This window comes from Perna viridis, chromosome 4 (assembly GCF_037379345.1).
Source record: "Perna viridis isolate PV_CMFRI_1.1 ecotype Kerala chromosome 4, ASM3737934v1, whole genome shotgun sequence".
NCBI classification, from domain to species: Eukaryota; Metazoa; Mollusca; class Bivalvia; order Mytilida; family Mytilidae; genus Perna; species Perna viridis.
In genome coordinates, this window is record NC_142448.1 from 1,515,937 (window position 1) to 1,532,551 (window position 16,615).

At 32.5% G+C, this 16,615-nt stretch overlaps 1 protein-coding gene across 1 annotated transcript; it reads left to right on the forward strand.

Moving 5' to 3' along the window:
• Positions 1 to 1,498: 1,498 nt before the first annotated feature.
• LOC148618397 (E3 ubiquitin-protein ligase CHIP-like) lies at positions 1,499 to 16,465 on the forward strand. Its single transcript, XM_088577248.1, has 7 exons — positions 1,499 to 1,662; positions 5,367 to 5,565; positions 6,087 to 6,252; positions 8,757 to 8,829; positions 10,741 to 10,797; positions 11,076 to 11,192; positions 12,397 to 16,465. The coding sequence occupies exons 1-7, from the start codon at positions 1,573 to 1,575 to the stop codon at positions 12,520 to 12,522; spliced, it is 828 nt and encodes a 275-aa protein (XP_088433374.1). The 5' UTR covers positions 1,499 to 1,572; the 3' UTR covers positions 12,523 to 16,465.
• Positions 16,466 to 16,615: the final 150 nt, after the last annotated feature.

Sequence of the window (16,615 nt, forward strand, 5' to 3'; positions counted from 1 at the left end):
ATTTTTTAAATTAAGTTTGAACATGGTCTGCTTCGAGCGTCACCTTTAAAACCAGATACAAGGTTTTGCCATTAATTATAGGTGTACGTGAATAAATGGCAAATAACGATGTCTACAATAGAAAGAGTAATCAAGGGAACCCAGGTTATAGCGGTAATCAAAAGAATGTTATCCAGAGACAAAGACCCGACATGGAAAACAAACATACAGAACAAAGAACATAAAGTAACTAAAATCATACATACAAAGTAACAAAAGCAAATGAGCAACTCGGACTCCACTAAAAACTGGGAGCATGGACCAGGTGCACCGGTAGGGTAAGCGTCCTCTGCTTTTCTAGAAACACCCAATGATCGTTTCAAATTAAAGAAAAATATTCTCAATATGGTCTTAATGGTGCCACAGAATTACGGAATTACCCGATTAAAAAAAGAAACTTTGAAAAGCTGGTCTTTCTAATACTTACGGTTACTTCTGATGAATGCCCAGCAAAGAAACCGGCTCTACAAAAATTTGGTTTCCTCCGGTCACGTGGCTTGCTATTTTCAAAATCGCCAATATCTATCTCGGTGTAAGCTTCTATACTGGGCGTTTTAATTATCTTCTCTTGTAGTATATTCCATATGAATGCAATTTTTACTGAGAATGGATGTTTTCTTCAGTTAGTTCTTGCTCTTTGGTGTTGAAACTTGCATGTATTTATTCGATTGCTCAACCCCTCTTATTAAGGTTTCTTGACAAAAGTGACCACATCCTTATTATAAAATCTGGATATGATTCTGTATACTTCTATCATTTCTTATGATAGATTTTTCGTTCCTAGCAGTTGTTTTGTGGCCCTATTTTGTACGCTTTCATTGCACTGATCAGTGGGCGGCCAAATCAGAAAATAACTCCGGACACAGAATCACAAAAGGGATTTCCATGCAACCATTAATAATCCATCCTACGTCAGACTTCCGTCCATATCTACAAGAAAGAACCATTCTCAAAATTTCTCCCATATCAGTACTTCCACAGACGCGTACAAATTTAGCTTCATACCGCCCACCAATACTGATCGTCCGAAGAGACTTACCCCAGAAGCTTCCCGTAGGCCAGGCCACCTCGCCAGGGAGCTTCAAGCAGACCATACTAAGACTGCTGCTGTAAACAGTAAGCCATCTGTTTTTAACCGATTTTTAATTGTACTTGTTAATAACTTGCCTTTGTTGACGTTATGCGGTGTCTGCGTTATGGAATTTGCCGCTGCAGATCAACAGTAGATGTGTGAATACTTCTTATTTCTTTTCAAATTCGAATAATAATAAAATATTTGTTTCCTATGCTCATGCTGCGGGTATTCTTGATTTAATTTTAGCATATTAAGAGTTGGATAGTCAAAGTTATGTTGATCATGCATACATATTCGTGTATATGTTACGCTATATAGTGTCGAGAAATACATGTGACGATTTGTCATTCTGTAGTTTCGTTATTTTCAAATATTTCCCTCCCCGGCTAAATTCTATCCCTGAAAAAAAGAAGAGTCGAGAAAATCGAACGGAGAACCTCGACGATTATTGTAACAGCATGAGTGCTGTTGACCTGAAAAACCAGGGAAACAAGTTCTTTGCGAGTAGGAGTTATGAGTCAGCCATAAATTGTTATACGAAAGCTATAGTAAGACTGTCTATATACAATTTACCATACAGTACGAAAACTTAATTTAGATTCGGTACAAATAATAATGGACAACATGAGCTCTGGCGAGCTTTTAAACGAATGAACATATACATATGTATATAAAATACAGTAAAACCTGCAATATGGTATATAAGTCTCGTCACATGACTGTGGATTCAGGAGAATGGGTCCTTGTCTACCATTCAGATGCGTTGAGATTCGTCATTAACATAGCACTGAGTTCAATTTAAAAAGCAAAATATCTTTCTGTGTTAAAATAAAAAATGATAAATATCTAGTTATACAGGTTAAACATGTGAAGGAAAAGTATAAAAATAGAAGATTTTGCATTGTGATGCTTCGATTTCCCGGAAGTATACAATAAAATGCAGATTGGTATTCGTATTTAGATATATTTTCATCAGAAATTCTGGAAGGGAAACAAACTAGAACAAGAACTTACAAACCCTTAGCAACCCCCTCCCTAGAACCACTTCCTGCCTACACCAACTTTGTTGATTACTGCCAAGAAATTTCCTATGCATTTTACCTCTATATAGTGACAACCTGTAAAATGTGACTAACGACCATTGAAAACTGATCCCCTGAAAACACAAATCCCTGTGCAGAGCAACTTTCTCTTGTTGCTCGCTTGAAACTGGAAGTTGACATTTTTCAATCTCGTTCAGAATGAGATTTTATATGAAATTGGATGTATGGCAGTCAATGAAACAATTCTCAAATTCTTCAAAAACAAGATTGAGATTAACCAATCGAAAAGTAAAGTTAAAAATAATCTTCATTTATGAGGTGAATACTGTTTACATAATTGCTAGTGAAAATCTACTTGGAAAAATGTCTTCTCCAAAGAGAAAAGCATTGGATCTTAGCCAGAAAGAGAAAGATATAAAACTTTCAGAAGGGGAAGCCTGCATAGAAAGTTGTAGAATTATTTGAGGTCAGGAAATCACAGATTCAGAATTTACTAAAACGAAAACTTTAGGCATTAAACAACTCTGAGAATAATTCTTTAGGAAAGAAAACCATCCATTTTCAATAAAATCAATAAACATTTCTATGACAAAGAAAGAATTAAATATGTAAACATTGTTAGTAATATTAATTTTTAAAGGAGACGTGACACAGAAATATCAATTCATAAATGTTTATATGTATAAAAACTATAGCATGGTTAGATAAGAGTGTAACAAACGTTTTCTCATCAGGTTAATGGTAAATGAAGTTAGAATGATTTATTTGTGTTTTCACAATGACCTTAATATGCATAAATGAAAACTGGAAGTAATGCATACTTACCTTATATGGAATTGCTATGTCATTGGTTCTCAATCTCCTTTTGGATGCATTGAAAATGTATACACGTGCCTGAAAAAAAATTATAAATCTTCGAAAACAGCTTGTATATATGGTGCAGAGTGGTCAACTGATCTATATATGAGTGTGATAATCATGCTTAGAAAGTAAGAAAACTAAAGTACTTCTTCTTTTCTGTCAGCTTTTCATTTTCGTTAGGCATACATCCCTGTGTGGCAAATACCCAACTACTTTGCACACTATTTTAGAAATTGAACAGGAGGATACAACTATTCAGTGACACCCTGTGTATTGTTCTTCCTTTGCTACTGGGTTATTAACAAGCCCAGTAGACTTAATTATGGCCAAGAGAAAGCGTGAGTGGTTTCTTTTATCTTTGCATGTTTTGGTGACTCGTGACAGGTGTTGACACAGGTGTATGACTTCGATATAATTGAAATATAATTGAATTTCTTTCGTCTTACACTTATGAAATAAAACTAATTCAGTTCATAATAGGTGACCCGAGGTGATTTTAAATTTAAGGAGCTTTTCTGGTACAGACAATAATTAAAGTCAGTTAAAAATTTTAATTTTAGCAAAAAAAGATTGAGAACAATAGGGAGCTTCAGCATGAAACCCTTATGGGTTCTGAAATAAAATTATAAAAAACCAAAAAAAAAACATGTTCGTATTAACCTCTATAGTTGTACTTGCGGGGACTTTATATTACACTCCCTTGGACTGGTACACTTGTCGGGAGTAACGTTCTGAGAAAGAGGTGAAATCAATATTTTTCACAAAGATAGAGATCGGAACAGTTAAATCTTAGAATATGAATTTAATTTACTTTATGTAAAAAGTTCAATCTTACATGAATTGAGCATAATGAAATATATTTCTATGCAATTTTCGACCAGAAGTGTGTTGTCTCACTGTGGATAGTCGAGTCTTCATACATGGAAAAGTTTAATATTTCTGTCATTGTTTATCATTTTCTTCTCGAAGTGGTTTAAATTGACACTACTGTAAGTACACACTGGCAAACCACAACTTTCAATGTTTTCATTCTCAGTTGTAGAAATCATGTAAAAAATGCAGAAGTCCCATGCATTTCAACCACTCGATCTATGAATAAAGAATAAATGAACACGGTCACGTGACCACATGGCTTATTAAAATTCATATGGCTTGGGTATTCGTTGATTTTGAATTAATATATCTTCAATTAAACAATGTGACTACAAGGGGCAATATGTAATGACGCAACCCATGTTTTCAGTACTCTACACAAAGAAATATGTTTTGATTTGAAAATCTTGATTACTTAGAGCTGTATAAAGACCCTATGCCTATAGTGACCTTAATACAAATGTATCAATGATCCTTGAAAGGTCACTATGGACAGGTTTAACTGTGGACAAGACATGCAAAGCATAGAGACTACACATTCAAACAGACATGCAATTCTTGAAAGCAAAAGAACAGCAGAATACAAACACAAAACATAAAAAAATAGATTGGCAATAAAACAAATACTGGTAGTAGAGTAATAGCACATTTTACAAAACCTACAATGGACAGTATAAAACATGTACATGTAAAAGACATAGGTATGATAAGACTGAGTAAAAAAATCAAAATTTGTGCACAGCTACCACTAGTGAGCAGCCAAAAAACGGGTAAGGCAATAGAAGCTATTTGTATGCTTAACAGCGACATCCTAAGCCATTCCAGGACCAAGCTAAGCTCTTAAAATGAGAACCTATTATCTTTCTTGAAATGGTTTGGAAGACTACTCCATAAAGTAGATCTAGATTCAAGACATTACACCATGGATTTAAATTTGTTTTAATTAAATTCCAAGGATACTTATAAGAGGCTTATATTGTTAATAAGTTCACAGGAAGTAGCCTGCTTGAATAAAAAAGACTTAGCTTTTCTTGTATTTTTTTTTGTAATACAAAGAAAGTAACAGTGCAATGACTTGTCAAAAAATGTATGTACAATGCATAGTTGTTTCAAGCAGGTAGAAATGATTGGTGCTGTCCCACAATTTCCTATGGTTCAAAGCCTTATCTGTAAATCTAATTATTTATCTAGTCCGTGAACTTTTTTTTTGTAAACATTTATTGCTAATCTCTATGTCTAAACAGCCTTGTGTGAGGGAACTAGGATTAATATAACCCAAGATAACAAGAGACCATGGAAAATAGACACACACAACAAAGAACATGTACTAAACAAGATAACATGTACAAAGAAACACAAGTAAATAAGCAAGCTGGACCAGGTGCTGTGGTAAGGCTATACATATTTGGAATATGTAATTTTCTTCATTGGTTTTACAAGTCAAAATGCTTGAGACGTTTGATTTTTCATTACAGATTAAAAGTCCTAACACATCAACATTCTTTACAAATAGAGCATTATGTTACTTGAAAATGAAGAAGTGGGATTTAGCCCAACAGGACTGTCGAAGGGCATTAGATCTAGAAAGGACTTTAGTGAAAGGTCATTTTTTCATGGGACAAGCTTTAGTTGAACTGAACTTGTATGATGAAGCTATAGCTAGTTTAATGAGGGGTATGTGTACAGTTAGGTAGTGGTATATTATATCCAAGAGTAAAATAAAATGTAAAATCTATCTACTACTTCTACTAATATTTTAACAATCAAAATGATACAAATGATAAATTGATATATTGTAATGTTGATCACAGTATATTTTGAAAATCATCTTTTTTTCTTCAATAGTTTTTATTCAAGATTTCTTTCCACACTGTAATTAATACATGTTTGCTTGTTGTTATATTTTAAAATTAGCTTCTTTGTACATTGTGAAATGAATATGAAACCATACAAATAATGTTTAAAGTCATGTACAGTGTCCTCCCACAGTATCTATGATTTGCAGTACTTTAATTTTAGCATTGTTATCAGTAAATTAAATTTGCCATTATAATGTACTGTTGGCATGTGCTATGATTTTATGTAAAGCCAAAAGGCATATGCTAATAAACACAGTGATATTTTATTGGAAGGACACTGATGTGTGATGTTTCTTTTTGACAGGTTAAATTTACGAGTACATTTTTGTTTTATAGCTAATGATTTAGCCAAGGAACAGAAATTAAACTTTGGAGATGACATTGCTAGTGCGCTAAGGTTGGCAAAGAAAAGACGATGGAATGCAATCGAGGAGAAAAGGATCAAGGAAGAAATAGAGTTACAAACATATCTTAATAACCTTATATTAGAAGACAAGAAAAGGTATATGTTGATTATCATTCTTTCTTGGCTTTATAGTTTTTTTAACAAATACTTTTTACAGTGACACTTGTAGTTTGGACAGGTTCATGAAAAGTGACATAATCCTTAAAATTTGGACTTCAAAAATTTATATCAAAGTTCAGGTTTGACTTGGATTCAAGTGTGTCAAAATGGTCCTTTTTGTCATGTCATTGTGGGAGATTTAAACATCATAGAAAGCTAATCTCTCTGTATGATCCTTTCTATATGTCCCAAGTACCGTGAACCATGCTCCATAAATTGGAATTATAACTTTGAAATTTCTATGGATGCCGTGGAGAAATATGGAAGAAAATGAATAAAACGAGAACAAAAAGACATTGATTCACTGTCAGTGGGTAAAGGCTGTGAGGTTATTTTTGAAGCGTATGAAAGTTTTTAAGTAGATCAATGAGTATCAATGCTGCATCAGTTTTCAAATACCCTGATGTGGCAAAAACATTGTCTACTATACATGACAAATATGTTGTACCAGCGGACAAAGCCCAAAACAACATTGTTTTTGGCTGCAGAATGTATTATATTCAAAGTTTAATATCAGAAGTAGACATAGAAAATAATAGCAGTAATAATACTTATATTGCTACCACATTCTCGGAAGGAGAGAGAGTGGAAAACCATAATTCTGTGCTATCCTCGTTCAGTCTCTCTACCATGACTGTGGTCTACTGTTTTTGTACTGGATTCCTAAATTTCACAAGAATCCATACAAACAAAGCTACATAGCTGAATATGCAAAATGTACCACCAAAGTATTTTCAAAACTTTTAACTTCTATACTCACGGCTGTCCAAGATGGTTTCCAGTCACTTGCTAGTTCTGTAGTGGTATTAAATCAATGTGGATCCTGAAAAATTCAAAAGATTTTCTGGAAACCCTCAATTAAAGCTTATTATCAGAATACAATAGCATTAAAACCTATGATTTTTCAACTCTTATACTTCAACTTCCCATACTCAGTTAAAATCCTGACTCAAAAACATTATACATTATTGTTACTCCAAAACAGATGGTTCACCTAGATATAGATATGTAGTACTTGGTAGAAATTCCTCATACTTTGTGAAAAACGATTCCAAATCATCTTCCAAACATACTGCTGAAGATGTTCTCAAAACACAGGAATTTTATTTTGGAAACGGTTTTCAACAAACTGTTGGTATTCCATTGGGAACAAATTGTGCTCCTCTACTTGCTGACTTTTTATTTCATTCTTGTGAGGCTGACTTTATAGCTGATCTGATCTAAAAGAAGAAATATCATTCAGCCATATCCTTTTATCTAAGTTGGCACTACAATGTATATAAATGATGTAATGTCGTTAAACAATCCTAGTTTCTGGAATTTTATACATCACATCTATCCCAAAGAACTTGAGATAAAGGATACTACAGACACTGTGAAGTCAGCCTCATATCTTGACCTACACTTAGAGATCAATGGTAATGGAAAACTACTGACCAAACTATACATCAAACACAGTGACTTTTCGTTCTGTATTATCAACTTTCCTTCTATCTGTGGCAACATCCCTGGAGTTCTCCTATCACAACTCATATGTTATACCAGAGCTTTCTGTAACTAGACAGACTTTTTGTACCATGCTAGACTTTACAATTAGGCTTCTTGAATAGGGTTATGTTACTACAAGACTGAAGTCCTCACTACAGAAGTTTTATGGTTGTCATCATGAACTTGTATATTGTTATGATGTATCCATCTGCACCATGAGAACCGATTTGTTCAACGTTTTCCTTTCCTCTTTCGTCTACCCCAGACTTGACCTTTTATGAGCAGCTAGGTGGTTGTTTCTCGAAAAGCAGAGGACGCTTACTCTACCGTGTACCTGATCCATGCCCCCAGTTTTTAGTGGAGTCCAAAGTGCTCATTTACTTTTGTTGCTTTGTATGTATTATTTTGGTTATTTTATGTTTGTTGTTGTGTGTATCTGTTTCCCTGTCTGGATTACATTCTTTTGATTTCTGCTTGAATCTTGGTTCCTTTGATTACTCTTTCATTGTGATTCTTCGTTTGTTTTTCCAGTCTTTGTAATATTCATCAAAATGACTATTTGTGAAAGTGAAATTCATAAAATACATTGTTTGTTTTTACCTTGGTCACCAATTGTGAAATCAGGTCATGTAGCTGCTCAACTCCACCCATCTGTTTTCAATATTAAGGATGGAGTAATCTGTAACTTAAAGGTTTATAACTTTACACAGTGTTTATGTACATATTGATAATGTGTATTGCTTATTATGAACCTCAGTCTAATGAAAACTTTTATCCCTAATTCAGTACAAAAACTAGTTTTAGTTAGATTGTTCTAAAACATTGTCACTAATGATGAATAAAGCTTTGATAGTTGAATGACCTGATGATAACAGAACTGAAGTCTTCTGATTTCATTTGACAAGTAAATTCTTCAGACTTTAATGTTAATATAATGAAACTATTTCTCACAGAAAATTAGACAAGTTGCCTGCCGAATCAACTGAGGGTTTATTAGAAGTACAGAATGCTTTAGAAGATGAAAGTGTAAGTTGTGATCTATATTAATATTGACATGATTAGAATACTGTTTCTACAATACTAACATAACAGACATCAATCACATATGTTGCATTGATTAAAATGGTCCACAGGTCCACATGACTTTATATTAAAGAGTAATCAAGGGAACCAAGATTGTAGCGGTAATCAATAGAATGCAATCCAGGGACAAAGACCAGGCATAGAAAACAGACATACACAACAAAGAACATAAAGTAACTAAAATCATACATACAAAGTAACAAAAGCAAATGAGCAACTCTGACTCCACTGAAAACTGGGAGCATGGACCAGGTGCACCGGTAGGGTAAGCGTCAAGTTGCTCATAAAAAGAACAGATGTACATGTATATTTTTAAATGAGCATGTTATATTTCACAGTCTAACACACTTACACATATCTTCATATTTTCTAGGCATTTCAATATGTTCTGACTTATTTCAGTGAATTTTCCTTATAGTCCATGGGCTGAATATAAAAAAACTGGTTTGAAGTACAGTATTTAAAAAAAATGTCAATTATCAGTGAAATGAAAGAAAATATGGAATTCTGAAAACTCATTATTGTCACCTTTAAACTTAAAAGTACATGCCTATAACAAGCAGATATGTTGAATACATTGATAATTAAAACAACAGTACCAAAAATGTCTATTGTACATCTTTTATATGCTGAAAATTAACATTTAGTTCCTGTTGAGGTATTTTTTTCATGGGTAAGGGTGGCAATTTTTCACCTTACTTGACTTGGAAAAGTTAAGATACATGTATCTATTATCTTGGCTCATTTGAAAGCTAAGACACTATACAAATATGCTGAATCACACAAAAGCTTATTTAAAGTATGGTATTTTGTATATATGACAATAACAGATGATATAGAAGAAATTCTGAAAACCTCCTTTTTATGATTTAATAGTAATTGTAACCCTAAAAAGAAAATTTATGCGCCTTAATTGAGCAGATATGTAGGATACATCATTATCTTAATTATGAATGCCTAAAATATTAGTTTTACAGTGTCAGTATGTTGTGAATGAGAATTATGTTTTACAATATTTCTAGGGGTAGGGGTAATATTTTAAACATTCTTTTTTTTTTTAAATTCTTTCTTGCAAGATAGTTTTTCGTATTTTTTTTTTGTTTTGGAAAAATTGAAAATCCCATTTTTTTGCAATTTTTGATAAATTCTGACTTCAAATATGGCCACAAGTCATAAAAAAAAGTAGTAAATGTGATAATACTTACCGGTAATAGAAAATTACCAGATAAGCTATTTTTTATTTAAGTATAAATACTCTATGGGTTTTCACATTGAAAAATATGTCAATTTAAGCAACTTTTTGGTGGGATAGGGATACTTTTTTTTCATTTTATTCCAAAATCATAAGTTTTGTTACAAATTTCTTGGTATTATAGTAAAGCTGAGACATCGGGCTACATGTTGATACCTATATATATCATTTTATTTCATTTTGTAGAAAGGAGAAGTTCGAAGAATAAAAAAAAATATTTTTGCCTCAATGAGGTATAAAAAGTAGCTAAAAAATACAAAAATGTCTTAGTTTAATTTTTTTGTGACAAAATGATTTGTAAATGGGAGTTTTATGATTAGCTGAAAATCATAATTTGGTTGATGAGTGGAGTTGCATGGGTTTTTATCTCAGTCCATGTACTAATACACATTTTGTACTAACTACTTTTTGTGAAAATACAAGATTTAACTAAAGTGTACTTTTCGAGTGGCCATTTTCTTAAAAGATGTTGGATGGTGAGACATTCTAAGCAAACTTCTATGTCAGATAGCTGTTAGCTGTTTTGTATTTTCAGCTGAAGCTGATTTTAGTACAATATTTCTTGAAGTTGTATCATGTTACATAATTTGTTTTACTTTAAGGAGAAAAAGATAAAGGAGGTCAATGAACTATTTTCACAGTTGGATCACAGAAGGAAAGTAAGATTTTGAATAAGTTATTTATTATGTTTTTTTTTTTTCACAAGACAGTGGATGTATCATGCGCTTGTGGGGCAGGTGTTTATTAATGAAAAATGAACTCTTTGTACAGATTTTGTAGTAATACAGTTATTATTTTATAATGAAGTGAAGATTTGTGAAAACATCCATTAGACAACCAGCAAGTTATTATGGTTTACCTTTAAAAGTTTCAATTATTGTTAAATTCCTGTTTAATTATAAAAGTTTATGTGCACTTAATTACTTGTTTTAAACAGACTAGAGATGTTCCAGAACATATATGTGGGAAAATAAGCTTTGAAATAATGAGGGAACCTGTTATAACACCATCAGGCATTACATACGATAAAAAGGATATTGTTGAACACCTTCAGGTAAAGCATAAAATAACTTAGATGTGCCTCATTAATGTCATAAAAGTTTCAGGCAAAGGAAAGTTAATGCAGTGTTTTTGCCATTTGACCAGTTCATCCTCTTTGAAGCATTTCTTGAATACAGTTATTGTCTCAGATTTTAGATGCTGATCACCCTGTTTTAAGCCATATGGGGTTATTACTGATATCCTGAGTAAAGATATTGCTTGTGACTTTTTAGGTGCAAGATATTTCTACATGTGAAATAAACTGCACACACACAGCATAACAAATTTCATTGCCCACTTATGATCTGATAGGATTATTAATTGGAATGTGCAAGTAACCAAAATATGATCATGAGTGCTAAAAAATTTTAAGCAATCTTGGCACAAGTAATTATATTGTTGGTTATTCACGATAACCAGTAAATCATCTTATTTATTACATAGGTTTTCTCCATAATTTATTGCTATTTTCACCATGACTTTAAATTTAGTGATCAGCAGTTTGACATTCATATGTGATGTTGAGGCACCAGTATTAAAGTATTAAACCAATGTTATTATAGCCCCATCTCTTTTCTATTACTCCTCCAACGCCATCAAATCGTATTGGATGAATCTTTTACCCTTTGTGCACCTTTTATTTTAAATTTTGATCTGAATCGCAGTGGAGGTTAAAATGTGCATACTATTAAATGGGGGAGTTTGTGGTATCAAGTTAGTGAGCATTGCTCAGAGTTTTACCAGTTCAAACTTTCCACTGTGTTTTATATATGCATATTGAAGATATGCATCTCATATTATGGAAAATTTTAATTAATGTTTTCTTTCAACATTTTGAACTTGCCCATTTTTTCAGCAGAGTATGCTACCATTAGTTCATTACTTTAGGAGATGTGTTAACCACTCTGTAGTTTTTTTTAAATGTCTAGGGTTTATGTACATATTGAAGATGTGATGACAAACATGTTATGGTGAGCCAAGTCTGATCATTTATTTCACTGTAAGAACCTAAGCCTTCTCTGTCTTGATTTTTTTTACTGATGTTAGATTCTTATTGTCTTTAGTAACATTTTATATAGCTAAAGATAATGAAATACTGAGGATTTATTTAGAAAATCTTTGTACAGTTAGCACTCATGTACTTAACTCATTAATGTGGTAAATGATTTCCATTAAAACAAATATTAAACCAACATCCTTTTCTTCATGTTTTGCAGAGAGTAGGGCATTTTGACCCAGTGACTCGTACAGATCTGACACAGGATATGTTAATACCAAATCTGGCTATGAAGGAAGTTATAGATACTTATCTAGAAGAGAATCCTTGGGCAGAAGATTATTAAATGATTTTAATTTCTATTTTAAATGTTATGTGTCCTGACAGGACTGAGATCTAGAGAATAAAGAGTGTTTTATGTGACATTTTAATATTTACATGAAACCACTATTAATGAGAGCATAATGGTATGGCTAAACTTAATTGTTTTCATTTTATAATTACACAAAGGGCATTATTAGATTCATGGACCAGTTTCTACTGAACATGGGTGATTTCTTTACAAAGCCATTTTATCTTTCCATATAAATTAGTAATATAAAATACTGCAAAAACTAATCATTGTCCATTATGAACAGTTAGGAGAAAGCAAACAAATTGTTTTTTTTTCTTGGATTCTTTCTTTTTTATGCTTCAATTTACTGTGAATGAGGCTCACTGTTTTATTGAAAGAATCTGGCAGGGAAAGACTAGAATGATTAGGAATACAAAAAAATATGTTATGTTGACATGAGTTTACATGTATAAAGATTGGGAGAAGTTACTGTGTTTTAATACAGGAGTTCAATATTTTAATTCTTATTCACATGTATTATTAGAAGTTTGCTGGTTCAAACTGAAGTGGCCTGCAGTTTTGTATGAAAGTTCTTGTCATGGTGTTATCAAAATATTAACTGTAAACTTTCTACAACACATGTTTTTAAAGTTATTCAAATTCAGGAAATGAATTCTTATTGTACTAATGTTATGACTACTTATTACAGGGAAATAGAAGGCTAGAAAAAATGTATTGTAAATACTTGTAAGAGAGGTTCAGTTAGGAAAATAGTTTATTTAATTCTTTGAAAATGTATTGGTGTATTGATTGTTCTACTTTTTGTGTGTTGTTTTATCAGTTGTTTTAATACATTGTCAACACTAGTTAAATTATACATTACTTTTGTTTTACATGATATGTATATACCCAGTATATTATCATTTTAAGTGATTTACTACATGACAGTCACCTAACTGATTCACTATCCTTTTCCAGTTTTAGCTTACCAAGACTGATGTTTCATGGGACCCATTGCCATCATGTTTAAATCTATTGTCATAATTAACTTTTCTATAAAAATCTTCTCCTCAGAAACCCCATAGTGAATTGTAACCAAATTCTGTCAACAGCATTCTATAGCTGTTTACTTGAAAATTACATTAATGAATGTTCATTATGATAAGGGTTGTAGGTTGCACTTACATTTAGTTATTTCCCTTGGAAGGCAAAAAATTACATTATTATCTTCAAACCACAATCAATGGGAAGAAACCTTCATTAAATATATAATAATCAGTATGAAACCATAGTCTGGTTGGAGGATGACTCCTTATTAGAGATATTTCCCTTAGAATAAAAGGCCTACCATAGTCTGGTTGGAGGATGACTCCTTATTAGAGATATTTCCCTTAGAATAAAAGGCCTACCATAGTCTGGTTGGAGGATGACTCCTTATTAGAGATATTTCCCTTAGAATAAAAGGCCTACCATAGTCTGGTTGGAGGATGACTCCTTATTACAGATATTTCCCTTAGAATAGCAAATAATTATAGTTATGTTTTAAGCTTAAAGTAAAGAGAAAGAAACTTTCAATTATTGTATTAATCTGTTCAAGATGATGTACTTCCATTTGGTCAAAATTGTAGGAGGACTCCATTTAAGTAAATGCCCATTGCTTTTTCCCCACATTTTTTAGCTAATCTAGAAAAATATAATAGATAAACTTATTACTTATGATTCTTTTATTTTGAAAGTGTATGACTGAAAGTTCAAAGTTCATTTACAAATCAATCAAATTATAAACAGATCAACAAGGTATTTTCATAGTGCTTTCTGTGTCATTTATTTCATTTCTGTGAATTACATTCATTTCATAGAAATTATGAGTTTGTGATATCAAATGGATGACAATCTAATGAAAACAAGAGTTTGGTGCCTGGGTCTTCAATGGACACCTTATTGTCATAGATACATCAGTAAACAATTATGGTACATGTTAACATAAGTTATATATGTGTGGAAATATTGTTTGTTTAGTTCTACTCTGAATTATCAGAAAACATAGTGATGTAATTTTAAAGTGTCCAGCTCAAAATGAACCATTTTTGCTTATGTGTCAGATTTTAATCAGCTCACTAGATTGACATGTATTTTGGGTTATTGTTTTTAATTAAACAGTGAATATTTCAATTTGATAACAAATGACTATTTATGAAACATGTTCTTGATTACTTTTAAAATGGAAGAGTAAGTTTTTCAATAATCTTTATTTATTTTACTGAAGTTTGCATGACAGTATTTTTGATAGTTGCTACGTACATGTATGTTTTCATTTCCCAAATACATCTGGTGCCATAAAACATGAAAAAAAATATGTGGAATTCAAGAATAGTTCCATGGTAACTCTTAAGAATTTGCCTAGCTTTCATGACACCACAAAGAGTTCTCTGACTTGAGTAGTTTTTCAAGTTTTGTGTTTATTTCAAACATTATTTATTGTAAATGAAGGAAACAAGTAGATTGGACATAGTTCATAAATTATCAATGTCATCTTCAAGCTTTGATGATTCTGCTAGGTGTTAACATTTCGTAGTGATTATTTTTGTAAATATTTGCCTCAGAGATAACAAACGTTTTGCTTTAGAACTATACTCAGATCAATACTAGAGAAATGTATGCAGACCTAGACTTGCTACAAGTCCCTCTCTTTATATTATAGAATATATGAATTATTGGTTGCATGTATCTCTCTGTTAGCAAATCTACTAATTAATTCAGGAAATTAGTAGTGGTGTTATCAGAGAGAGGGACTTGCAGTAAGTCTAATGCAGACCTTAAATTTAGAACTTTCTGTTTAAAGTTGTAGGTTGGATTAGCCGTCACTTAGGGGGTTTCCAATTGCACCATGGACATAATTGGTATTTAACACGGTGCAACTTGGCTAACTTGTCTTAACAAAAATATATAATATGATTGGGGCAGCTGCAGCCTGCCCTGTGGAATGAGGGTTTCCTCGTTGTTCATTGAAAACCAATGGTTGGCCTGGGCTGACATTTTCATCCCAACGAGGTTTGTTGTCTCTTTGAAATATATACACCATACATATTCTCGTTATATTATGCCAAAAAATCAAAATGCAGAGTGACAGTATATAGTGTAGTAGTAGTATGGACACGAACAACTATTATAATTACTTTTAAACTATTTTGAAAGGTTATTTTTTGTCTTACAAGCAGTTTGAACATGCTAGCAATTCGAGACTCCTGTGTTGAATTTAGAAAAGTGGAGGTATGAAATTTTCTTATCTTATGTCTGTGATATTTGACCTTGTATAAATATTATCGTTAATAATAACTTAGCTTATAAATGGTAAATAATCATTTAGTGTATTTTACAAAGAAATCGTGACCTTAGACTGTCCCTTAAATCACTACAACAAAAGGCCATAGTTGTTTTCATACCAAAGTCCCACTAAACTACCAACATATAAAAGTAAATGGTGCCTATCAGGGGCGGGTACACGAGTTGAAGAACGATAAGGCTCGCTGATGGGCTGAAGAGGGGGCACGCAGAATTACAATTCAGTGTGGTGGGTACAGGAAGGCGCTCTGATTGACTGAAGAGGGGGCATGCACCATCACACTTCAGTGTCGAGGGTACAGGACGGCGCACTGATTGACTGAAGAGGGGACACGCACCTTCATAATTCAGTGTGGCGGGTTCAGGAATTGAAAAACCGAAAACCTTAATAATTTTTTTTTTAATTAATAATTGCTCCCTGCGTGAGTTAAATACATATTGGCTTCTAATTGTGTTCATATACAATGATATAATACATGTATATATTTCGTTAAAGTCCTTTGATACGACCGCAAACAAATTGGTATCGCTGCCATTGTCGTCTATAGACAACTTATTTCCGAACAATAATTATAACTTAAGTTGAAGTTGAAATAAAAATTCCTGAATTCTGTATTAGTTTCCTTTTTTCTTAGTGCAAATTTCACCACGTCATTCTGGTCAGAATTCAATATGATGAGTCTGTATCAAGCCTGAAAGTTGTGTCCACACTTGTCCCAACTGTTCCGAGTTCGACCTATGCGGTCGTTTCAAGCTGTTTTGT

Excerpts from the sequence above, each read along its gene's own strand:
- LOC148618397 (XM_088577248.1), top strand. The coding sequence starts at position 1,573 with ATGAGTGCTGTTGACCTGAAAAACCAGGGAAACAAGTTCTTTGCGAGT. Across the intron at positions 10,798-11,075 it reads AGTTGGATCACAGAAGGAAA|ACTAGAGATGTTCCAGAACA; the intron begins GTAAGATTTTGA and ends TGTTTTAAACAG. Across the intron at positions 11,193-12,396 it reads ATATTGTTGAACACCTTCAG|AGAGTAGGGCATTTTGACCC; the intron begins GTAAAGCATAAA and ends CATGTTTTGCAG.